This window comes from Sinohyriopsis cumingii, chromosome 10 (genome assembly GCF_028554795.1).
Source record: "Sinohyriopsis cumingii isolate HCF-2022 chromosome 10, ASM2855479v2, whole genome shotgun sequence".
NCBI classification, from domain to species: Eukaryota; Metazoa; Mollusca; class Bivalvia; order Unionida; family Unionidae; genus Sinohyriopsis; species Sinohyriopsis cumingii.
The window spans coordinates 77,968,551-77,995,963 of record NC_142970.1 but is presented as its reverse complement, the minus strand read 5'-3'; the positions used below and the strand labels follow the sequence as shown (position 1 = coordinate 77,995,963).

At 34.7% G+C, this 27,413-nt stretch overlaps 1 protein-coding gene across 2 annotated transcripts in view; it reads left to right on the top strand.

The window, feature by feature from the left end:
• Positions 1 to 27,168, top strand: part of LOC149790437 (NEDD8-conjugating enzyme UBE2F-like) — a 35,179-nt gene extending 8,011 nt beyond the window's left edge. For both annotated transcript variants that reach the window (XM_089972488.1, XM_089972489.1), the window contains 6 exons: positions 4,106 to 4,207; positions 8,804 to 8,967; positions 9,837 to 9,939; positions 15,831 to 15,889; positions 19,200 to 19,262; positions 21,498 to 27,168. In XM_089972488.1, coding sequence (XP_089828614.1) covers positions 4,111 to 4,207; positions 8,804 to 8,967; positions 9,837 to 9,939; positions 15,831 to 15,889; positions 19,200 to 19,262; positions 21,498 to 21,551 — 540 coding nt within the window. In that variant the 5' untranslated portion in view covers positions 4,106 to 4,110 and the 3' untranslated portion in view covers positions 21,552 to 27,168. The remainder of the gene's footprint in view (positions 1 to 4,105; positions 4,208 to 8,803; positions 8,968 to 9,836; positions 9,940 to 15,830; positions 15,890 to 19,199; positions 19,263 to 21,497) is intronic.
• The last annotated feature ends 245 nt before the right edge of the window (positions 27,169 to 27,413 follow it).

The window sequence follows — 27,413 nt, the reverse complement described above, 5'->3', positions numbered from 1 at the left end:
TTTTGTTTTTTTTATTGCTGAAAACATGAACAGTTGGATTTGCAGGGTTGTGGTCATACTGCACAGATACTATGATTGGGTAGATATTATTGAAGTAACATATTTTACTTCAAAAATAAGTTTTCTTACTTATTCCTTGAAACATTTATAATGAGCTTAACACAGAAGAGAGTCACACACTGCTTTGACTATGGCAGCCATCAGTAAATAACGGTAATAATGTCTGGTATGGATATTTAGGTCTAATGGTAAAATGTGTGCTTAATAATAATAATAATAATAATAATAATAATAATAATTTATAATAATAATAATAATAACAATAATAATAATAATAATAACAATTATTATTATTATTGATTTTTGTCTTGCCTGTATTGTAAGGTACAGTACCTCTGTTTAGATCTCACTTTGTAGCTTTAATAATTTTCCAGTAATATTGTTATGATGTCTGCAGTGTGGCAGTTTATAGTGATGTCTAGCACTGGGGCATCATGTCGCAGACATGTACATCATGTCCCATCCACTCACATTATCCTGACACCAGCCTGACCAGTCCTAACACTAACCTCTTAATGCTGATTGCCAAGTGAGGCAGATACTGTTATTATGTCTTTGATATGACTAGGCTGGGGTTTGAACCCACATGCTCCCACTTCCAAGGCATATGCTCTGACCACTTGCCACTGGAATAGTTGCAGAGAATAGGGGGCCCAGAGTGACCGAATGGTCTAAAGCGCTCACCGTTCCTGATCACTGCCATCTCACCTCTGTCTGCGTTGGTTCTAGCCTCGGCTCGGCTAACGTGGATACGTGAGAAAGCATGCCAATAGCTTCTCATGGGTTGGTGGTTTTTCCCGTGGTTTTTCAGGGTTCTTCCTCCACTAATTATACTGGTCGCCATGTATAGGCTATCTTGTGCTAAAAATGGTGTTAAACCCTACAACAACAACAAAAAGCAGAGAATGGAGAAATTAAATTGCTAAAAATTCCAGTGCATGGAAATCACAAAAAGTCATTATTTTCAATCATATTAAAAACCTTTATTGAACAAAGTGAGAGATATTTCATATATAAAGCAGCAACATTTGTGTTCAAGATACTGTGTGTGTGTGTGTTTTGGATTTTTGCTTTGTGCCTAACAAGGTAGTGTTTAGTACCATTTTTATAAGTCTTTAGTATGATTCATCCATGCTTCGAACATGCAACCTCCCACATCTGAGGTGGATGCTCTAACCACTGGGTTACAGACGCGGTCATTCTAGATACTAATTACTTGTACCTGTAAATTGAAGAGGAAACTGGAGAAGGAACTGATCTTTTACAAAATGAATCATTTTGAAAGTTAAAGTAAATGCATAAAAACAGCACTAAAAGAAAATGGACAGCCACTCTTGAAAATTGTAGGCATACTTAATCTAAAATCTAGCTAAAACAATATGGAACCATGCATTTTTAACACAAATGTATATAACCAGGTAGAAACAGATAAGATGTGGATATCTCTTCAATCAAAAATGTATCCCATGGTCAATCATATACAATTATGTAGTAGTACCTTAAGGAAAACTTAACAGTTTGTCAAATCCTCTCTTTCCTTACTGTGTAATAATATACTTGATTATAAAATGATTATAAAACAATATGGTACCTACTTTTCCTTGGTGCATGCAAAAATAAAGCTACATTTGGACCTGTTTAAGACTGTGTTACATTAAATTTGAATTAATCATGTCTGGGAAGAAGCAGCTGTATATTACCAAGAAATCTTGTGTCCAAAATAGTTGTTGTTGTTGTTGTAGGGTTTAATGCCATTTTTCAGCACATTATAGGCTATACATGGCAGCCATTATAAATGGTGGAGGAAGAACTTGGAAAAACCCTGGAAAGAACCATCAACCCACGAGAAGCTACTGGCAAGCTTTTTCATGTAGCCACATTGGCCAAACCAAAGACTTGAACCCATGCAGACAGAGGTGAGACTGCAGTGATCCATAACGATGAGCAATGAAAATAGTAAAAAGTGAAACATTACCATAAAGACTATCTGAGTATCCCAATGAACACAATGTTCCCTATTTCTGTATAAAAACTAGACTTCTTCATAAAGTTTAAAAAATTTCTAAGCTAGTACAGTACACGTATGCCTCAAATTTTAATCCAAAGTAGGACAGTATGATGATTTTGCATTTTATGACCCTTGACCCCAGTGGCCTTGAGATTAGTTACCATTGGTGACGCTATTATGAATCTGTTATATATTTGAGATAGGTTTTGAAAGTTTCAGATTTTTGTCTCTTACCATTACTCACATTGTGAAGGTGAAAAGTAGTGTACATACTATAAATTACATTGGTTTTTTTTTAATAGAGCCACACATAGGAAGAGAGGATGGGGGTCATTTTCCTTAAAGTTTCGGTGTTTTGGTCCTGTTTCTCACAGAAGAGTTTTTCTTTGTGATAAGATCAACACCAGTTAGTTTCAAGTATAATATTAAAGTCCAAAGAAATAAGCTTAAGCAGTGTCCAAGTCCCAGTTTCGTTTGAATGTTGAGTTACCACTTTGTTTTTTTTTTTTGTTAACACCTGGAAGTTTTCAGCTCTGGCCACATGTCTGTCCTATGTGACAAAAGATGTGACCCTCTCATTTTTGAAGCCACCTGCTATATAAACATCAGATTTGGGATGCATCTTTATATTGACGAGACAGTGAATGAGTTTCATTTTATGTGTTTCACATTATCATTTGGAAGAGTTATAGCTCCTAAATGTATCATTTAGCAGAGTTGTAGTCCTTGAATGCTAGTTTTTTCTGAACATTGGTCCCAATTGCCCAATCTCCAGACTTTGTGTTTTGGAGTATAGATCTATGAAGAAATATGGCATTTCAGCAGTTATTTTGCACCTTTATATGATCGAGAACCTGAAAGAGTTGAATTTTAAGCATTGCACATTGTAATTTACAAGAGTTGTAGTCCCTGAATGCCAGTCTTCTCCAAAATTGGTTTCCTCACAGAAGTTCTTTTAAGCCTTGCTGAGCATAATAGTAATTATCTCCCTTGGATATTCTATTGCATTGTACCCATCATTACTTGCTCTTGGTGATTTTGCTCTAAAGGCAAAGAATTGCTTTCAGTAGAGTTTTATGGTTGAGCCTGCATTAGTAGGAAGTGAGTCAGCCTCTGTTTTGTTTTTGTTTTTTTGTTACTAAGAGTTTGGTTAAAGTTTCTCAGCTGCATATATATGCAAAACCCCTTAGAGAATATTAGTATGCTTGGCATTTATGATTATGATGCTAAGACAGCTGATCCTTTGGCATGCTTGCTTACTCCTGTTACCTTGGAACTGAAGACTTGATTGTAGAAAATGTGTGTTAATGTTTTGGTTAAAGTTTTGTCATTTGCTTTTATTCCCTTGATGGATTTTCTACATAATTTGGATGAATTTCGACCATGGTGTCTAGGTCATACATGTAATAGCATTGCTTCGATATTTGTTGGATTTGGCAGAATAATATTGGCCAAAATTATATGTGTTCCAAATAATACATCTTTTGAAGGCAGATGATCTCATACCTACTAGGACTTCAAGTGAAATAATGGATAAATTGAATTCCTTGATCTCATCATAGAGTTTGGTCTCCCATGTAAATCCAATTCTAGTTTTCTGTAATACAAAATACTAATAATGTATACCATGTTTACCATAATCAGCCATGCCCCCAGCATTAGTAGATTTCAGTTGATATTTGTTTGTTAGATATAATATCAATAGTCAGCACGCAATGGTTAGTGGAAAAATATTAATGGGATTTTCAGTGAGTTGTATGCATGGCTTTGACATATGTCTTCATACTATAAAAATAGCAATATTGTTGCGACAGTATTATGCATCATCTAACAGCATTTTGTTAATACTAAGTAAGATTTTTATCACAGCAAAATTTGAAGTGTTCTTTAGAATTAGGAGTCACATTCCGTGTATCAGACATAGGTGAGACAATATTCTGTTTGAGGAATATTTACTATAATATTTTCCTATTTAATATTACTGTGAAAGTATTAAAGTATTAGATTTTAATTAATTTTTTTAATTTTATATTCCAGCCAATATGATTACCTTGTCGAAGAAGCTGAAGCAGGGAACTCAGAAAAGTCAGGGAGAAGAGCCAAAGAGAATATCTATCAGAGATAAACTTCTTGTAAAAGGTGACCAATGATGATGATGATAAAAAATTCTGCAGAATGCTGTCTCACTTGTGCTGCTGTGTCCCAATCCATGAAATTTGCTGTGTCATTAGAAAAAGAATAATAGGTCACTGTGATCTACTTTTATCTATGGTGAGAAGCATTCTGCAAGATAAATGTGCCCATCAAACATTGAGACTGTACATTCAACAGTGTCAAAGAAACTGAGCTAAATTCAAAACCTTGACCACTTAAGCTAGAAAAGGAGGTTACTGATAGTAATGGTAGAGAAATGAAGGTCACTTAAAAGGTCATGCTAGACTCAAACATTTGGCCAAAGTGACTTTTCCATTTTTGTCTAAATAGAGCAAAGTGATGTGAAAATAAGGATAGTAAGTTAGGTTTAAAATTTTGGAATTGCAAAATAAGTTCATTGATGATTTACTTATAATACCTTTTAATACTAATTACTTATAAACCAAATATTAAAATATTTATATTCAAAATCTGAGAAACTACTGCAGAATTTAGTTAATAGAATGAGTCGGAAACCTTAAAAAGAGGTAACTGTTCCAAATAATACATCTTTTGAAGGCAGATCATCTCATACCTACTATGACTTCAAGTGAAATAATGGATAAATTGAATTCCTTGATCTCATCATAGAGTTTGGTTTCAAAACTTATTTAATAATATAATATTTGGTTTTTGGGTGAACAAATCTTAAGATTTCACTGATTTCATAAAGTGATATATTTCTTTGGTTAGAAGTTAAATAATATTTCTGTGCATATTTGAGGGCATCAGAACTTGCTAAATTAGCACAGTTGATTCTAAAGCACGTTTCTATTATTTAACACCTATATTGGAGTCTTATAAAAAAAGTCATGAAAAGAACATGAAAAGTTCAATATTTCAGGACTGATCAAAGACCGGAAGAACTTACTGTTGTCTATTAACCATCCATCTATTGGCATAAGTTTGTAATTGCTAATGCTCTTAAACTACTTGGAGGAGGGGCCCCGAGTGGCCGAGTGGTCTAAAGCGCTTTCCATCACAGATCACTGCCATCTCATCTCTGTCTGCGTGGGTTCGAGTTTCGGGTATGGCCAATGTGGATATGTGAGAAAGCTTGCCAGTAGCTTCTTGTGTGTCAATGGTTCTTTCTGGGGTTTTCCTGGGTTCTTCCTCCACCATTAATACTGGCTGCCATGTATAGCCTATCTTGTTTCTGAAAAATGGCATTAAACCCTATAACAACAACAACAACAACTACTACTTGGAGGATTACCATGAAACTTTACACACACATTCATTTCAAGGTTTAGTTGGTCATACCTTAAAATGGTGTTGCTTAGACATCCAGTATGACTGCCACAACAGCCAAGTTGAAATTCTTGTTATTGATACTACTGAACTGAGTGGTTGATAATAGCAACAGGATTTATTCAAATAATTTATTTTATGATGCCTTGTTGATCCTAAATCAAAATGGTGCCAGTCTGATGTTCAGTTTTACCCCCATGGTGGCCATTTTGAAAATCATGCTGTTACTACAACTATTGATACAGAACATCATACATGATGGTACTAAAAGCTGCCTCACTTGGCGCGCTCATCATTAAGAGGTTAGTGTTAGGACTGGTTGGCCTGGTGTCAGGATGATGTGACTGGGTGGGACATCATGCATCACGTCTGCGACATTTTGCCCCAATGCAAGACATCACTATAAGCTGCCACACTGCAGACATTGTAGTGATATGACTGAAAAATTGTTAAAGCTATGTTAAAAATCCAAATCACACACACATACACCTACTGAATGAGTGGTCATATCAACACATGGTTTTGACTGAAAGACATTTTATAATTTCTAATTGACAATATATTTAACTTTTCAATTACATTTTTAAAAAATGGAGAAAGCTAACCTGAAGCTTTTTGTCCTTACACTAAGGACTTCATCCGCAGACTGAATGTAATCTTTATTAACTGTCAAGCATTACTTGATGGAATGGTGAGCAATGTTAACAGATTGTTCCTGATATTTAAATTTGTGCGCACAAACCAACGCTGAACTGGGATGGGGGCCGTTACAACCTCATACATATCTGGGACAGTCTGTTAACATTGCTCACCATTCCATTGAGTGATGCTGACAGTCAGTGGAGATCATTCTGCTGATGAAGTCCTTAGTGTATGGACGAAAGCTTCAGGTTAGCTTTCTCTATTTTTGTATGTATTTAATTGAAAAGTTAAATACATTGTCAAATATGAATAATACTACACAGTTCAGCTTTCACCAAATTATAATTTCTAGTTGCTATTAAATGAATATAGTGCTGATCAGAATTACAATATGGCTGCCACAGTGGATGCCTTTAAAATCTTGTCATCATGACTCCAGTTATCATTATCACTCCTGAATGGAAAGTCATATAAACATGGGGTTTTCAATGAAAGAATTTTTATGATGATTGATTGGTCCTTAATTTGTTCCATAACTGGTACTAATCTGATAACCCATATGACCACTACATCAGCCCTCTTCAAACTCATGTTAATGCTACTTTCTTGAGTGACAAGTCATATCAGTATGGGGTTTTCACTGGAAGATTTTGCAAAGCTGGTATCCATTATGGCTGCTACATGAAAACCTTATTGCTATTCTGCCTAGATGGAAAGTCATATCAAGACTGGTTGCAACTAAATGAAAATGGGGCACCATGGCACCTATCTTGAAAATCTTGTTACTCTACCTAAACAGAAACTTATATCAACATGGATGTTTTCACCAGAAGACTAATTATTGTATTGTTGGTCTAAAATAAAAATGCATCTGATCTGACCTCAAATATGGCTACCACAGAGAACATACTGAAAATCTTGTCATTCTTTCTCCTAAATTGGTGGTCATGTCAACATGAGTTTTTCACCAGAAGTCTTGTAATGGTGACTAGTTTGTCCTAGCTGAAAATGGTAGTTATCTTGTATCTAATATGGCTGCCACAGTTTCTGATTTGAAAATATCATGCAGGGCTATCAGAGATGGTTAAACACACATCAGTTGCAAAAGAGAAATAATCTTAAATAGAACCTTATGTGCCTTCGAGGGACTCTTGTATATTAAATTTGGGGTAAATGAACTCTAGTAAGAGATTGTGCTTTTACGTAATGTTAAAGACTTTGCATCAGTTGGTGACATTACTATTGGCATTGCTGTGTAATCAGTGTTTACGACATGAAGTTGCGACATGATGCTAATAACAACATAATGTTAATAATGACATGACATTATGATATGATGCTAATAATAACATAATGTTAATAATGACATGACATTATGATATGATGCTAATAATAACATAATGTTAATAATGACATGATGCTAATGACAACATACTGTTAATGACATGACATTATGACATGATGCTAATGGCAACATAATGTTAATAATGACATGGCACTGATAAAAACAGGGGCCCCAAGTGGCTGAGTGGTCTAAAGCACTCTCCATTACGGATCACAGCCATCTCACCTCTGTCTGCGTGGGTTCAAGTCTCAGATTCGGCCAATGTGGGTATGTGAGAAAGCCTGCCAGTAGCTTCTCGTGGGTCGGTGGTTCTTTCTGGGGGTTTTCCCGGGTTCTTCCTCCACCATTAATACTGGCCGCCTTGTATAGCTTATTGTGTGCTGAAAAATGGCGTTAAACCCCACAACAACAGCAACAACTGATAAAGACATGATGCTAATAATAACATAATATTCAAAATGACATGATACTAATAATGGCATGATACTAATAGCAGCATGATGTTAATGATAATGACATGTTTTTTAATGACATGATACTGATAATGACATGATGTTAATAATGAGATGATACTGATAATGACATGATGTTAGTAATGGGATGATACTGATAATGACGTGATATTAATAATGAGATGATGCTGATAAATGACATATGTTAATAATGAGATGATACTGATAAATGACATGATGTTAATAATGAGATGATACTGATAATGACATGATGATAATAATGACATGATACTGATAATGACATGATGATAATAATGACATGATATGGATAATGTCTTCATGTTAATAATGACATGATACTGATAATGACGTGATTTTATTAATAACATGATACTGATAATGACTTGATGTTAATAATGAGATTATGCTGATAATGACGATGTTAATAATGAGATGATACTGATAATGACATGATGTTAATAATGAGATGATACTGATAAATGACATGATGTTAATAATGAGATGATATTGATAATGACATGATGATAATAATGACATGATATGGATAATGTCTTCATGTTAATAATGACAAGATACTGATAATAACATGATGTTAAAAATGAGATGATGCTGATAATGATGATGTTAATAATGAGATGATACTGATGGTGACATGATAGTAATGACATGATACTGATGATGACTTGATTTTATTAATGACTTGATACTGATAATGACTTGATGTTATTAATAACATGACACTGAAAATAACATGATGCTGTTAACATGGTACTAATAATGATGAACCATTAAAAATTATGTGTCAAACAGTGGTTTATATTCTTTTTTCAGAAGTACAAGAGATGGAGGAAAATTTACCCAAGACCTGCAAAGCTCAGTTTGAAAACCCAAACAAGCTGCATTTATTCACTCTAACTATCTTGCCAGATGAAGGATTTTGGTCTGGTGGAAAGTTTAAATTTACCATTGAAGTTCCAGATGATTATAACATAGTTGTAAGTCACTATTGAAATGGAGTCATATGCTGCTGTATTCCTTCCTTCCACAAGCCATAAATAATTACTTTGGCAAACACACCCACTGAATCTCTTTATATTAATTTTTTTCCCAGCACTTGATATATTTCTCATTGAAAAGATTTACTTTTTTTGAAAGTCTTTAATGAGATAGTATTGATTTAGAGACATTTAAATTTAATAAACTTCAGTGCCTTGTATGGATTGAATCCCTTCGTGTCTGTGGAATAGTTTCACTTTTTCATATATATCAAATTTAGCTTGACTATTTATAGTTAGAAACTGTGGTCTTGTTAAAATTTGTAACAAAGTAATGATCTGTTGGCCCGTTATGCATTGTTTGTCAAGGGAGGTAATTCATTCAGTAAATAATCAAACCTATATTTGTTGTCTCACTTAGATATCTTACTGCTGGACTACTTGTGTAGAAAATGCTTTTAAAGAAAATCCCAACAATAATTCAGATAATGTTTCAAATTTTATATTAATTCTCTAGTGACATATAAAGAAAAAATAATGGAAAATAATATAAGAAAATTTATTTAGAACAGTATGCTTAAAAATGGCAGTATCTCTAGATGTACATTCTTCCATTTGATTGCATGCAAATTAGCGTAATTTTTCCAGACCAAACCATCAGCATTCTCAGTACTTTGATTATTTGGCTATTTTTTAGAACTAAGCCAGTAATCCAGTTGCTTACATACACAGTTGAAATGGACTATATTGACTACAGATAAATGAACTCAATCATATTTGGTTTTCAATTAGATATAATTTCTTGTTTGTGTTTTATCAGTCAGACTGATAACTTATGAATTATTGTTTTTGCTACATTTCACATTCAGCCTCCAAAAGTAGTAAGCAACACCCGAATATGGCATCCAAACATAGGAGAAAATGGAGAGGTGTGTCTGAGTCTTTTACGGCAGAGTTCATATGATAGTATGGGTAAGTCACACAACAGCTAGACAGCTTATAGTCAAGCCCACATTAGTGTGCTATTGGAAATATGTGTTTAGGTTTTGGAACCAGCTTTTCAGTTTGCTGATATTTGCTAACCCCCTTAATAAATTTTCTTCACACTTAGCTTTAATCTGTGTACCATATGCTCAATTACCTCTGTGACCTTAAGAACAAGGTTACACTCGCAGAAAATTTATTTTAAAGTTTTGTTTTAAAGATTCTTGATTTGACTATAGTCCCTAAACTCCATAACAAATTTTTGTTGTACTTTGAATGAATTAACACTTTACCTCATGTAAGCACCTGTGGATGCCTCTTCCAGTTCTCATGAAGGTGCCTTTGGACGCCTCTACCTGATTTGCATGGAAGCGAGTTTTGATGCCTTTACACCATTCTCATGGAAGTGCGTTTGGACACCTGCTGTAAACATCAGCCATTTTGAGCTGGTTTTCTTAGTGCCACCTTTGGGGGAAAAATCCCTATTAGATACTACATTCATTGATGTGAATAACCATTACATTAGATCCCAGTTGAAGCTCTAGTCATAATCTGCTATTTAAAGCAACTGGGTCAGATTTTCCACTCTCCAAAATGGAGACCGCAGATTTCGTTAAGTACTTTCTGGAGTTTGCATGATTAGAATCATGATTATTAAAGCTTCAGTAACACAGGCATAGGCTCAGATGTTGATGTAGGCATCAACGAATTTTTATAATTTATCAAATTCAGTTATGTATCCAACTATAACAATAAGATTTTACTCTTGAATCTCTCTATACATAATAGATGTGTACTAAAAATGTAAAATGGTTAAAATTGATGTTGAACTTAACATGTACTACAATGATGTGACAGTCTGTTGAGAAAGTACATCAGGAGAAAATCTGTCTGGGAAATGCACAAGCTATCTGATAATGAGAACTCATGAGAACACTTGCTGAAAGCACTCATTTGGCTTGCTACATCTGTCAAGGGTTGATATGCAGTGAAGTAGATCAATTCCATTTGCCTGGTGAAGATCTGGATACATGTTGTTGCAATTGCATGCACAAACAAATATGGTGGACCATCCATTAACTTTATCCCGTTGCTGCAGATTATGAGAGTTGATTAAGGGCCAGTGTAGGTGGATTGGTTCGGTTTGTTGTTTTAAAGCAAAGCAATATTTTGAAGGTCAGATTGTATTGAGGCAGTTAAAATAAATTGATTTGCCCATGGACACCACAGTAGCCAATATGGACTGATCCTTCTGGTTGGAATAGAACCGACATTCTTCTGGTCACAAGTCCAGCACATTAACCACTGCCAGTAGGAGTGGAAAAAATGTGCAGAAACTCAGACATGAAATGGATCAGAGGCAGAGGACATGAGCACTTTTGGAGTTATCTCCCTTATGCTAATCTTCATGTTTTTCAAATGATTTGTCCAAAGAGATGGTTAGAAAACAAAATTCCCAAAATGTTCCATTTGCTTGAATGGGGTTTTATTCTTAACATGGTTCATAGGTTTATTTTCTTTTCATGTTCAGTTTAGAGTTAGTTCATGCAAAGCTAATTTGTTCAACCAGATTTTTGTTTAACTCCAAGAGATCTCCATCACCTAAGAATCGTGTTGAGGTCTGTACAGTTCATAATTAACAATAAGTCTCAATCATTTTGGTTTTTTTTGTGTTTTTTTCCTTCTTCTGTACAGTTCATAAATAACAATAAGTGTCAATCATTTTGTTATATTTTTTTTCCTTCTTTCCAAATAAAACATCTATATTGTAAAGTCCATCAGTACTGCCAGTATTTGTTCATAAGCAATAAATGTAAATAATATTTATGATTTACTTTAGGCATGATAGAATGTATTGGTGACCATTTATGTACTTAGTGATTTAGTGTGACAGAAAATGATGGAAGATTTGCAAGATGTTCATTCAGATGCAAGAACCTATGTCAGATTTATGCTCGGTCCAAAACCAATATGAAATATACACATTTTATATGTTGGTCCAAAACTTATTACAAATATACATATTTATGCAGTCGTTTCAAAACCTATATCAAATATACACATTTTATATAATAATAATAATAATAATAATAATAATAATGCTTTATTTATAGAGGGTGACTCATTAGTCAAGGACAATTTTCTCTTGAGGCCCTCTAAGGAGAGTATAACAATGCACATTATATGAAGATAGCAATAATTACTGTTTATTTTAACATGTTTAGTATTAAAATACTAACTTCCATTATCTGTTAAAAGCACATGCATGCTCATGATATCTCTTCTTAAATACTCTTAATATTTTCAGCAGATTTTACATGTAGTACATGTAGTGGAATTTTGTTCCAAATAACTGTGCCAGAGTATTGGAGGCTCTTTTTAAATTGTTCTGTTCTTGGGTTTGGTGGTAGAAGGTTTCTATGCGATATTGATCTCAACTGGTATTGTGTTGAAGAAGGCCTGAATAAGTCCTGAAGATACTCTGGTGCAGTTCCATGTAGACATTTATATAAAAGAACTGCCTTGTGAAAATCTGTCCTGTCATATATTGTGAACCATTTGAGTTCTGTAAATAATGCTTTTGAGGGATGATCAACAGATGCATCTAAAATTATGCGTGCTGCTCGTTTCTGAAGTTTATAAATCCTGTCAAGCTCAGATTTAGCACAATTTCCCCATACATTTGAACAATAATCCATTGTTGGAAGAATATATGACTTGTAATATAGATTTCGAGTTTCCATAGGTAAATATTTCTTGATTCTGCTGAGTAGGGCAATTTTGGATGACTTTGTTTTACAAAACTTGTCAATATGGTCATTCCACAAAAAATTATTATCTACTGTCACACCTACAAGCTTTTCATGTTTGACATTTTCTAATGGATGATTATTTATTGCAAGAGATAGTTCTGGGTTACCTGATTTGGGTAGCTTTTGTGATGTCCCCAAAATCATACATTTTGTTTTACCTTCATTAGTTACCATTATGTTGGTCCAAAGCCTATTACAAATATACATATTTATGTAGTCATTCCAAAATGTATTTTAAATATAAAATATACAGTTTATTTAGGGTTGAAGGATTGAAACTTACTCTAGGCTTGAAGAATTGAAACTTACTCTAGGCTTGAAAGATTGTCACTTACTCGTTGGCTTCAAGGATTGTCAGTTATTCTATACTTGAAGGATTGTCACTTAGCATTGGCTTGAAGGATTGTCACTCACTCTAGGCTTGAAGGATGTCACTCTAGTCTTGAAGGATTGTTACTTAAGTCTTGGCTTGGAGGATTGTCACTTACGCATCGGCTTGAAAGATTGTCAGTTACTCTAGGCTTGAAGGGTTGTCACATACTCATGGCTTGAAGGATTGTCACTTACTGTAGGCTTGGAGGATTGAAACCTATGTCTTGGCTTGACGGATTGTCACTCATTCTAAGCTTGAAGGTTTGTCACTTACTCTAGGCTTGAAGGATTGAAACTTACTCTGGGCTTGAAGGATTGTCACATTTTGGCTTGAAGGATTGTCACTTTAGGCTTGAAGGATTGTCACTCTAGGCTTGAAGGATTGTCACTTACTCTAGGCTTGAAGGATTGTCACTTTAGGCTTGAAGGATTGTCAGTTACTCATGGCTTGAAGGATTGTCAGTTACTCATGGCTTGAAGGATTGTCAGTTACGTCTTGGCTTGAAGGATTGTCACTTACTCTAGGTTTGAAGGATTGTCACTTACGTCTTGGCTTGAAGGATTGTCACTTACTCTAGGCTTGAAGGATTGTCACTTACGTCTTGGCTTGAAGGATTGTCACTTACTCTAGGCTTGAAGGATTGTCACTTATGTGTTGGCTTGAAGGATTGTCACTTACTCTAGACTTGATGGATTGTCACTCTAGGCTTGAAGGATGTCACTTACTCTAGGCTTGAAGGATTGTCACTTATGTCTTGGCTTGAAGGATTGTCACTTACTTATTGGCTTGAAGGATTGTCACTCTTGGCTTGAAGGATTGTCACTCAAGGCTTGAAGGATTGTCACTCACTCTAAGCTTGAAGGATTGTCGCTTACTCTAGGCTTGAAGGATTGTCACTTATGTGTTGGCTTGAAGGATTGTCACTTACTCTAGACTTGATGGATTGTCACTCTAGGCTTGAAGGATGTCACTTACTCTAGGCTTGAAGGATTGTCACTTATGTCTTGGTTTGAAGGATTGTCACTTACTTATTGGCTTGAAGGATTGTCACTCTTGGCTTGAAGGATTGTCACTCAAGGCTTGAAGGATTGTCACTCACTCTAAGCTTGAAGGATTGTCGCTTACTCTAGGCTTGAAAGATTGTCACTTATGTATTGGCTTGAAGGATTGTCACTTATGTCTTGGCATGAAGGATTGTCACTTACTCTAGGCTTGAAGGATTGTCACTTACTCTAGGCTTGAAGGGTTTAAACTTACTCTAGGCTTGAAGGATTGAAACTTACTCTATGCTTCAAGGATTGTCACTCACGTCTTGGCTTGAAGGATTGTCACTTATGTCTTGGCTTGAAGGATTGTCACTTACTCTTGGCTTGAAGGATTGAAACATACTCTAGGTTTGAAGGATTGAAACTTATATCTTGGCTTGAAAGATTGTCAATTACTCTAGGCGTGAAGGATTGTCACTCTAGGCTTGAAGGATTGTCACTTACTCTAGGTTTGAAGGATTGAAACTTGCATCTTGGCTTGAAAGATTGCCACTTACTCAAGGCTTGAAGGATTGTCACTTATGTCTTGGTTTGAAGGATTGTAACTTACTCTAGGCTTGAAGGAATGAAACTTACATCTTGGCTTGAAGGATTGTCACTCACTCTAGGCTTGAAAGATTGTTACTTACTCTAGGCTTGAAGGATTGAAACTTGCATCTTGGCTTGAAGGATTGTCACTTACCCTGGGCTTGAAGGATTGTCACTTACTCTAGGCTTGAAGGATTGAAACTTACATCTTGGCTTGAAGGATTGTCACTTACTCTGGGCTTGAAGGATTGAAACTGACATCTTGGCTTGAAGGATTGTCACTTACTCTAGGCTTGAAGGAATGAAACTTATGTCTTGGCTTGAAGGAATGGAACTTATGTCTTGGCTTGAAGGATTGTCACTCACTCTTGGCTTGAAGGATTGTCACTTACTCTAGGGTTGAAGGATTGAAACTTACATCTTGGCTTGAAGGATTGTCACTTACTCTGGGCTTGAAGGATTGTCACTTATTCTGGGCTTGAAGGATTGTCACATACTCTGGTCTTGAAGGATTGTCACTTATTCTGGGCTTGAAGGATTGTCACATACTCTGGGCTTGAAGGATTTACACTTACTCTAGGCTTGAAGGATTGAAACTTACATCATGGCTTGAAGGATTGTCACATACATCTTGGCTTGAAGGATTGAAACTTGCATCTTGGCTTGAAGGATTGTCACTTACTCTGGGCTTGAAGGATTGTCACTAACTCTAGGATTGAAGGATTGAAACTTGCATCTTGGCTTGAAGGATTTTCACTTACTCTAGGCTTGAAGGATTGAAACTTATGTCTTGGCTTGAAGGATTTTCACTTACTCTAGGCTTGAAGGATTTAAAATTACATCTTGGCTTGAAGGATTTTCACTTACTCTAGGCTTGAACGATTGAAACTTATGCCTTGGCTTGAAGGAGTGTCACATTTCTCTTGGCTTGAAAGATTGTCATTTACTCCTTTAATGAAGCAGTAACATTGTCAAGAATTTGCAAAGAAGGTAAGACTCATGAAAATGTTTAATATTGTCAACTGTATCTTTATGATATTTACTTATCTAAACAAAATTGCATCCATATTTTGCACTACTTTTTTATATACTGTAATACATGTCATTTGTCTTGTTTAGGTTGGGCCCCAACTAGAAAGCTGAAAGATGTAATTTGGGGATTAAATTCACTGTTTTCAGTAAGTATATAAGGTGGTACTCTACAGTTTTGTATTTTGCATAGGGTTAGATTTTTAAAGAAAAAGCATTTTCCCTGGGTGTTTAAAAAAGACATTGTATATCTTAAGTATTGTTCAAAGAACTTTTAGTTCCCATTATTTTGATGTAAGATCTATTTGTTTAATATGGGTTATAGAGTATACAGCCTGGCCTTATTACAGATGTGCACCTTTAAAAAAACTGCTAACTCCACTTGGTCATTTTCATTTCCTGGACTTAGAGGTAAATTGTAAATAAAAGAACTGATAACTTTTTTTTGTATACATTATATATATTTGGATATTCATTCATTGCACTTTCAGAAGCTGGTATTGTGTAGCTTGGCAAAATTGATTTTATCTGTTTCAATAACTTCTAAAGATAGTGTAATTTGCGTTAATTCAGGCTGATTTTTTTTAGCACAAGTTAGTAATCATTTTAGTTGGCTCTGTGCTTAGATCATGTAGTTTTCACAACTACAGTATCCAAAGAAATTTTGACCACAGTCAATGTAAGTAACGTAGAGGTATAAAAACATTCTCTCCATTGTACATGTTGCCAATGTAAACAACTTTACCTTACACCCACAACTCTCTCAGAAGTTCATGATACCTGTAAAGCACCCCTAAGTAACAGCATGTGTCATGGTCACCCAGATTTGCCTCCATTGTAAATTTTATTTGTCTATTTTTAGATGGAAGAATTAGATTTTAGGGGTCACACTTTTTTGTTGGTCTGACACATGAATTTAATGTAGGTAATTTGATACTTATGTTTTCTTTTTAAAACTGGGTTTCACTTTAGGTGCATAGTTTTGGATTTTAATTCTGTACTGATCATACACAGCTGGATGGCCACATCATCTGGTACATGCTGACTGCATAAATTAAATGGATTCACTTCAGCATGAGCATCCTTCGATTCTTCTTTTTCTGTATTACAAGGCATTTCATTATAGCATGGTCCTGGATATAACACATCATTATAACATGGTCCTGGATACAACACCTCATTATAACATGGTCCTGTATACAACACATCATTATAACAATGCCCTGTTTACAACACATGATTATACCATGGTCCCATTATAACATGGCCATGGATAAAACACATGATTATACCATGGTCTGGACGACATCACAGATATGTTCATGGATCAGACTATTCTGGTTGAATTATATATGTCATAGGGTTTGAATGGCACATCAGCAAAGTACTGGCTATATGGTGTACAATAAAATGAAGTTTCTATAATATTTTCTGTATAATGTACTATCACTAATTTTTTTGTGGGGTAACAATTTTCATGGATTTCATTGTTGCCCCAAATAATAAATTTAAAGATCCAATGGAAAATTAACCACATATAAAAAAGAATCCCCTCACCTCCATTTTTTTTAATAGTATTTCATTCCTAGAGATCTACAAAGCTTTTTGATGATAATGTCATTCTGTAATCTGGTGATAAAATATTAGCATTTACATTTTTTGTTTTATTTTAACCCTGAAAAAAAGAATTCTAAAGTATTTTATATTATTTCAAGGTACTTATGTCTTTATGGTATCTGGTAGCCACAACTTCCACTCACTACCTTACATTGGTATGTTGTGACATAAGTAAGGATTGAAAGAAATGAGAAAAGGCATAGGGTATTCAAATACCAGTGTTACTGAAATGAGAGAAAGAATACTAAATGAAAATTTGTCTTAATATTACATGTTTGTTTTATATTATTGGATTAAAAAGAATTCTAAAGCATTTTGCATTATTTGAATGGGATTGTGTCTATATTGTATTTGGTAGCTGTAATTTCCACTCACTATCTTAAATTGATATGTTATGACATAAGTATAAAAAAAGAGAAAAATCATAAGGTATTCAAATACTAATATTACTGAAAATGAAAGAAAGAAATGTAAATGCTATTAGTGTATGAAAATTTGATTTAATGTTTATTGAAACTAATTTTTCATTTAAGTAAAACTGTTGTTGAAAATTTGAAATCCTTGTAAAACATTATGCATTTTATCCTTGCTTGCTTAATATCAGTGAACAACAAGACTGTAAAATACTAGTGGTTAGAGCGTCCGCCTCGGATGTGGGAGGTCGTGGATTCAATCCCCAGCCGAGTCATTACCAAAGACTTACAGAAATGGTACTAACAGCTGCCTTGCTTGGCGCTCAGTATTAAGAGGTTAGTGTTAGGACTGGTTGACCTGGTATCAGGATAATGTGACTGGGTGGGACATCATGCTACATGTCTGCGGCATGATGCCCCAGTGCTAGACGTCACTATAAATTGCCACACTGCAGACATGGTAGCGATATGACTGAAAAATTGTTAAAGCTACGTTAAAAATCCAAATCACACACACACACACACACACACACACACACACACACACACAGAATGAAGCACAAACACTAATGAAATACTAGGTATATCAGCTAATTACTGCAAAGGTTACACTTCAGAAATTATCAGACAAGAATCAAGGTTATGTCAAACTAGACTTAGGGCTCCAAGTTGCAAGTAAATTACATGAAATATTGACCAAAAATTCTAATTGGCGAGTAAATTTTGCAGAACAGTTGCCATATGGCAAAACCCTTTCCCCAAATCCCAATGCTCAAACTCATTGATACCGATGACAGGAGCTCGTATTGCTGCTTACAATTTACCTATCAGACTTACAGCTACTACCATAATGACTGTATATCTTGGGATAGAAAAAATATTTTTTCTTCTTCTGTGCCACAAGAATTATATGCAAGTTAAATATAGCATATTTTTGGTGTCCCAACCATTGTAGACACAAAAAATATAGAGACAAAATTGGCCAGATTGACCTGTATTACAGCTGTGACCAGCAATAGCATTGTCAATAAACTATTATAAAACTACTATAATTGTTTTTGTTATTATTATGCATGTGCGTATTTTCCAATTTTTCCAACTTGAAAGTAAATAAAGGCTTCATAATTCACGGGCTGTACTATAATTTACAGTACTTACAAATCATGCTTAACATCATAATTCAAGATGATAGTCCCGTAATGACTAAGAAGACATTTATTGCGTCATTACAATTTATAAAATACATCAATCGATTAAAAGAAAAAATGTTGAAGGTGTCCCCTAGTATATGGCAATCTCACAATTTGCTTGCAATGCAAGATTTCTGTTTTGTTTTGTTATTTGTGGTCCTTGTTACAATTTTATACTGTGTATGTATTCGTTTCTGTTAACTTCTTCCAAATTTATAGATATATGTTTTTAATTTTAGGATTTACTTAATTTTGACGATCCCTTGAATGTTGAAGCGGCAGAACACTATGAACGAGATAAAGTAAGTAGACAAAATACCAGTGACATAAAGAAAGTGTTTTCCTATTAGTTCTTAAGAACAGACAGTGTACAGAAGCTTTATTCTGGTTGTCCCACTATAAGTGTATATTTTATTTTTACCATAAACGTAGCACGATAGAACATTTCATTGACAAGCAATTTTATTTATCATTGAGAAATGTCATGTCCATTATTATATAATTCACATATTTATTTGAAGTGAAGTCCTGATAAATTTGATCATGACTGAGAAAATATTTGAAGTGTAAATTTGATGGATAATTTGTTTTCTTATTCAATGAACTGAAGCAATATTATCCTTTTTGAAAAACTAAAAGCATATCGTACATGTATCTTAAAAATATTAATTTCATTATGCCTATTACATCATGGGGCATATGTAATTTTAAATAAATTAATGCCACACTTCGTATGACATCGTAGGGCATATGTAATTTTAAATAAATTAATGCCCCATTGCCTATGACATCATAGGGCATATGTAATTTTAAATAAAGTAATGCCCCACAGCCCATGACATCATAGAGCATATGTATCCTTAAAGAAATATTAAAGTAAATTAATGTCTTGATTCCTATTGCATTACAGATGAAGTGATATCAGAGACATAAAAAAAACCCAGCAAGTCTTTAGAATTTTACATCAACCCCGCTTGTATACATGAGAGTGATATAATGTTTAGCAAAGACACCTTCTGATAATTTAAATAGTTGTAACATTACGAATGACAAGTCATTAGTTTGGCTTATACAGTCTATCCTGTTTTGGCAGACCAACCCTTTGCCAACAATGAACAACTAGTCTTGGAAGCATTAGTTGGAATAGGTGTATAGTTTTTACCAAGCCTTGTAACAAGCATTTTGTTTTAATTGTTTTTGGCAGGTTTAATGCCATTTTTTTCAGCATATGAAAGCCTTGTCTTATAATTTAACCCTAATCCTGCACTTATACTGAATGATGGTTTTAGGGAAAGATCTTGCCTATTCTTCAAAATGTGCAGTTCCATTCAGACACTTTGTATACATAAGTGTCTAATTAAGACTCTAACTGGTATTTGTCTCATCTCTTGAATTGCAATTAGCAGAAGGATTCTTTTTGTAATATGTACAGAATATGTCTGTGTAATGCTCTGTTTCACAAATTGTAAATGAATGTCGAATAACACAACCCTACCTACCTACTTTGGATTTCATGTTTACGTTGGATGACAACATTTAGTAAGCCTTTTTCTAGAGAAATTGCATTCAGCAATATGGAATTCCAAATGACTGTGGACTTTCTGGAGAAACTGCATGGTGAGGTTTTGAATTCAGACTAAATAAAAAAACATCTTTAGAGATGTTCATAAGCATACAGGAACAAAATGTGCCTCGCACAATATGGGCAGTTATCAAATCCCATGACCCTTGGATTACAAGTCTGAAGCTTCACCAACTGAGCCACTATGGTCCCCAAACCCAGGTACATAAAATTTGTGTTGGGGATGAGGCTATCAAAGTCAAGTCTCACCCCAAGTAAAAAAGCCATTCCACTGAGGGGTTAGATTTCCATGTCCTGTTCACGCATGAGGAAGATTTTTTTCTTGTCAACCAGATATGTTTAGTTTAGTATAAACATTGCAGAAAGAAATAAAAATCATGTGTACAGTTTGGTGTCACATTGTGGGCATCGATGACATCCAGTGAGCTGGGACATGTGTTTGTGTGTGTTTTGGATTTTTAACCTGGCTTTAACAATTGCCAGTGATATCACTATGCTGTCTGAAGTGTGGCAGTTTAAAGTGATGTCTAGTACTGGGGCATCATGCTGCAGACATGTAGCATGATGTCCCACCCAGTCACATTATCCTGACACCAGGCTGACCAGTCCTAACACCAACCTTTTAATGCTGAGTGTCTAGCAAGGCAGCTGTTAGTACCATTTTTAGAAGTCTTTGGTATGATTTGGCTGGGGTTCAAACCCACGACCTCCCACATCTGAGGCAGAAACTCTAACCACTAGGCCACTGGAGCGGTCTAGGACATAAGAACTAGGCCATAAGTAGAATGTGAAGTTATCTACTTTTAGGGAAACGTTCTACCCCTAGGGTAAAATAAATTGTTGTAGCCCAAGGAGAAACATTGGAGTATTCTGTCTGAGAAATATTGTTATGTAAAACCCTTGTAATTTTCGATTTTAGAGTGATTTAAAAAAATCTGATATTTATCTGTTTCAGGAATCCTTTAAAGCCCGAGTTAGAGACTACATACAGCTATATGCAAAGAGATAACCATGGTGCGTCTCTTCTGGTTTGTTAATTGTTTTGTTTAACTGCATGATCAGTGGAAACTTGCTAGTGTTGAACATGTGTGCTCAACGGAATGTTCATGTATAAACAGTTTCGGAACTCGTCTGGATGCTTAAGGACATTTTTATAATTGAATTAGTACTGGACATATTTGTCAACATTGTTTTATAGTTATTAAGTTATTTTCATGTGTACTACTGTAACATAAAAAAAGTAATTGAGCACAATTGTAAATCCTTCCAGCTGAGTTCACTAGATGATATTCTCTCCAACTTACCCAGGTGATGGACATGAAGGTAGCCTATCTTGTGCATTACAGCCTTTTTGACCAAGCTATGTTGAGGAAATAAGTCAGCACATAAACCTGTTTGTGTTCTCTCCTTTGATGTATATGTTGTGGTGTTTTCTTGAGATTTAATGAACTTATTTCAAGTCCTTAATACCATATTAAATTAATGGGAAAAATATTACAGTAGTCTACCAATGATGCAGCCACTGATATTATATCATGTGGGTCTATGCATTTGCAAAATTTTACAAGCTAATATCTGGGATGTGTGCATTGTTCTCAGATTTGTATATATGTGTGACACTGTGCCCATGTGAGAAAGTCAAGGGGAATATGCTTTTCTCACATTCTTACATGTGTATAATTTGTATGTTCCATTGTAGAAATAAACATGGGGAATAGCTGTATCTTTCCTTATGTTACTCCTGTCTTCCATCACATGTCCTTCTAACATGATCGTATTGCACACAGACTGACAAAAATTTGCCGAGTTTCGTCATGACACCTGACTTTCTGTTGTGATATTAGTACACACCAACTGACAAAAGCTTATTGACTTTGATTGTGACATTTGAACTTTCGTTCACATTGATGAAGATAAACATTAACTACAACATGTTTACATCTAAAATAATCAGCAGTTGAAGATAGTGTCCTGCAAATGGGACTTTTGCACTGGTAAATCTAGCTACATTGTACAGATTCTTTTGCCAGGTAAATCTAGCTACATTGTACAGATTCTTTTGTACTGGTAAATCTAGCTACATTGTACAGATTCTTTTGCTAGGTAAATCTAGCTACATTGTACAGATTATTTTGGCAGGTAAATTTAGCTACATTGTACAGATTGTTTTGCCAGGTAAATCTAGCTACATTGTACAGATTCTTTTGCCAGTTCAAGTTGAAAAAGCTGTTGTTGTAACTGTTACTTTTTAACTTCAGCGTCTCAGTACTGTTTATGAATTAAAAATCTGTTCTACTTTGATAGTGGACTATATTTTGTCTGTCTTCCTTAATCTTAGGGATAACTGTGGACTATTTTTTTTACCTGTTCACATTTGTATCATTGCACAGGCTATCTGTAGTACACAGTTTGGTTATGTATTACCATTTTATCAATAATCTTGGCACTGTCCATTGAATAGTAATTCATGCTTAACCCTTTACCTCATACAAGCGTCTTTGGACGCCTCTACTCCATTCGCATGGAAGCGCCTTTTGACGCCTCTGCAAGATTCGCATAGAAGCGCCTTTTGACGCCTGCTGTAAACATCAGCCATTTTGAGATAGTTTTTGTAGCGCCACCTTCGGGGAAAACCCCCCTATTACATACATTCATTTCTGCGAATGACAATTACGTCAGATCACGTGGTCGCTATTCATGCACTGGTCGATATCTGCTATTTAAAGTAACTGGGTCGTAATCTCCACTCGACAAAATGGCAGCTGCGGATTTCATTCAGTACGTACGAAGTTTTCACGATTAGAATAACAACCACGAAAGATTCAATAAATTAGGTAAAGGCTCTGATATTAATGTAGGCAGCAATTAGTTTTTATAAATTATCAAATTCAGATGACTTAGTGATATAGACGCACACGAAAACCTTGTAAATTTCAAGTATCGGAAATGGCAGCTACGGTTAGTCACGCGGCCTCACTGACATGACGGTGAACGAGTTCTCTCAAGATTTCGAAGCACATAAAAAAATTCTTCTGTGGAAAATAATTACACAGCTATAACAATCGGACATTACTCTTAAATTTTTCCACATATAATATATGTGAACCAAAAATGTAAAAAGCTTAAAATTGTTGTTAAACGTAACATACACTAAACTGCTTAACAGTTCACAGGCAGGATTTCATTCAGTACTTATGAAGTTTTCACGAGTAGAATCTCAACCACGAAAGATTCAATAACTTTGGTAAAGGCTATGATATTTATGTAAGCAGCAATTAGTTTTTATTGATTATCAAATTCAGATGACTTAGTGATGTAGACGCAGACGAAAAACGTGTAAATTTCGAGTATGGGAAATGGCAGCTACGGTCGGTCACGCGGCCTCACTGACATGACGGTGAATGAGTTCTCTCTCGATTTTAAAGCACATTAAATATTCTTCTGTGAAAAATAATTACACAGCTATAACAATCGGACTTTACTCTTCAATTTTTCTATATATAATAGATGTCTACCTTAAACGTAAAATGGTTAAAACTGCTGTTAAACGTAACACCACTACATTGCTTAACAATTCACAGGCATGCCTATGCGGATGCGGTCTGCTAGGTAACAGGTGTTCTATTTATAGCGTGCTGCACTTTGTCACTATGCTCTATGAGGTAAAGGGTTAAATCAGATTTTAAGTTTACACAGAATATGTCAGTGTGAAACTAATAATAGGCGATGAAATTGTCAATGATTGTTATGCCATTTTAAAGTTGCTTTAAATTTCAATATTTACATCATTTGAACTTTGCCCTTATCTTTTGTAAAAAAAGTGTGAAAAAGCTGATACTTTATTATGCATCATTCTTTGATGGAACAATCCCAGCATCATGAAGCCTCTTGTCTAGTGAAACATTCTTACCCTTAAGTGGAATTTTCCAATGCATTGCTGATGCACATTAGAGATTCTGTAATCCTAAATGTGTGCACATATAGAAACTATTGATGATATCATTATGTCTATGGCACTGTTGAGGATGTCATTATATTTATGAAACTGTTGATGATTTCTTTATGTCTGTGACACTATTGATGGTGTCATGTTCATGACACTAGATAATGTCATGTTAATGACACTATTGATGATGCCATTATGTTTATGCCTATGACACTATTAATATCATTGTCTGTGACACTGTTTATAATGTCATCATATCTTTGATGCTATTGATTTCATTATGTCTATGACACTATTGATGATGTCATGTTCATGACACTATAGATGTCATGTTAATGACACTATTGATGATGTCATTATGTTTATGACACTATTGATATCATTGTCTGTGACACTTGATAATGTCATCATATCTTTGATGCTATTGATTTCATTATGCCTATGACACTATTGATGATGTCATGTGTATGACAGTATTGATGATGTCATTTATACTGTAACTGATCATGTCATCATATCTATGACACTGTTGATGATGTCTGTATGCCTATGATACTGTTGATGATGTCATTATGCCTATGAAACTATTGATGATGTCATTATGCCTATGAAACTATCGATGATGTTATTATGTCTGTGACACTATTAATGATATCATGATGCCAGTGACATGAATATCTACACAATTGTTGTGTTTTTAATATTGAAGAGACACATTTATCCAGTTTAGAAGTAGCTATTCTTGTTTATAGCACTTTTTTGTTGTAATGAATTTTTTTAAATAAGATATACCAACCTTTTAGAAAATACTTTGTCTTTCAGTTGCTACATTCATGCTGATGATCTGTCATTTTTGTTGTGATTCATTTGACAGATCAGGGTCAACATGGTTTGTTCATTGCTTTGGCATTGAAACAATGAGCTGGGATACTGAGACAGATTTAGACCTGTAGTGTCAACAGTTACATGTGCCTTACATACCTATAAATATAGTATCTCATAGTTGGAGGAGTCTTACACGCCTTTTAAAGTGTTATCTCACAGCGATGGAGTCTAAAGTTGATGGGTCTTGCACATCTTGTATACATATGGCATCTCACATAGTTGAGACGAGTCTGCTGGGCCAGTGGAAAACTAATATTATTTACATGAATTTTACATTATTTCATGAAAATGATATCACATAATTTGTTTTGAGTTTTTTGTATACAGCTAAAATTGCTGTGTGCTATGAGAATGCCTATATAAATGCAATATAATGTTCAATTACATCTAAAATGAACATCTCAGACATAATATCATTTTTCAAAGTGTGGTAATTTTCAAAATACCAGATTCTCCCAATTATTGAGGAAATGAGAGAAAATTACCAGGCATACAGTTATGAATTTTATTACATACCAGATCAATGCCATCTCACCTCTGTTTGTGTGGGTTTGAGTCTCGGGTTTGGCCAGTGTGGGTATGTGAGAAAGCTTGCCAGTAGCTTCTTGTGCGTCGGTGGTTCTTTCCAGGTTTTCTCAGGTTCTTCCTCCACCATTTATACTGGCCACCATGTATAGCCTATCTTGTGCTGAGAAATGGTGTTAAACCCTACAACAACAACATACCAATTTAATCTAATATGGTTCATTGGCATTTGATATGTATTCAGTTGATCTTTCTGTATGGAACACCCAATGTAGGGCTGTTTAGGTGTTTTTGTTGACGACTTTATATCAGTACCCTTAGATTGTCCAGATTATATTCATGTAGAGTTCAAGTCAAACTTTAAAGCTATGAAATATTTTAAAATTGTAAAGGAGGACTATGTACTGAATACAAAACCACCCAAATGATTTGTTCTGAGTCATTCAAAGGAACTTATTTGTTATGGTGTAGGAATATAGGAATATGTCTCAGGCTGATGGCCTTAACATATCTCTACACTATATTGAACTTGTTGTTTCCACTGATACAGAGCAAGACATATATGTGGTAGTGTGTTTTCATTTTTGAATTCATCTCCACGTATTAATCACTGTTCATTATTATTTCATAAGGAGCAAAACATACTGCTTGTTTTACAGCTATACAGGTTTGGTATCTTGTTAAAAAAACATTTGATTGATATTCATATCACGCTGTATTATTATCCAAGACTAAACTATGTCATTTTAACCAATTATAGTAATAGAATATACATCATGAGCATGGAGACTGAGGATCTGATAACAGTAATTGGATATGAATTTATCAAACTAGTTGGATATGAATTTATCAAACTAGTATCTTTTCATATGGCACCAAAATCGAAGCAAGTGTCACATTTTATTTATCATGGGTAGAATTGATTTCATGTTTATTACGACACATTGAGATTCTGTGTGTTGCATAACTTCATCACTTAGTTTGTTAGTGTCCTGTGTATGAAGTTTCTAGGTATTTATATCACGGTGTGGCATAACATTAAATTTGTTATGGCATAATGTTAACATTGTTTGATAAGAAAAATTAAAATACACAAAACAGCATATTATTGAAAAATATACCACCTGTAATTACAAATCATAAATGCCATTTTCCATCATCATTAAGAAAGCGTGTTTTCACTGAGATGCTGAAACAGTCATGAGTCATGTAAGTTTATTATTTTTATGGATTACACAGTATAGTTTTAAATAAAATTGCCATGCTTCAATTCATCTGGTTGCTTAAAATTCTTTTATAATTCTGTGGTTTGTATCCTTGTTCAGAATTTAACTTTTGAAGATATTTTAGTGAAACTTTAGCCAGTGATCATCAGGTATATAGGGTGTGTTACCATAGCTATGCCCCTTGCCACAAGGTCAAATTTTCAGCAAGGGAAAATATAACTCGACTTTTATCCATGCCTGGAGTATTACTTTTGAATGAAGAAATATAATTAAACTTTAACCAATTGTA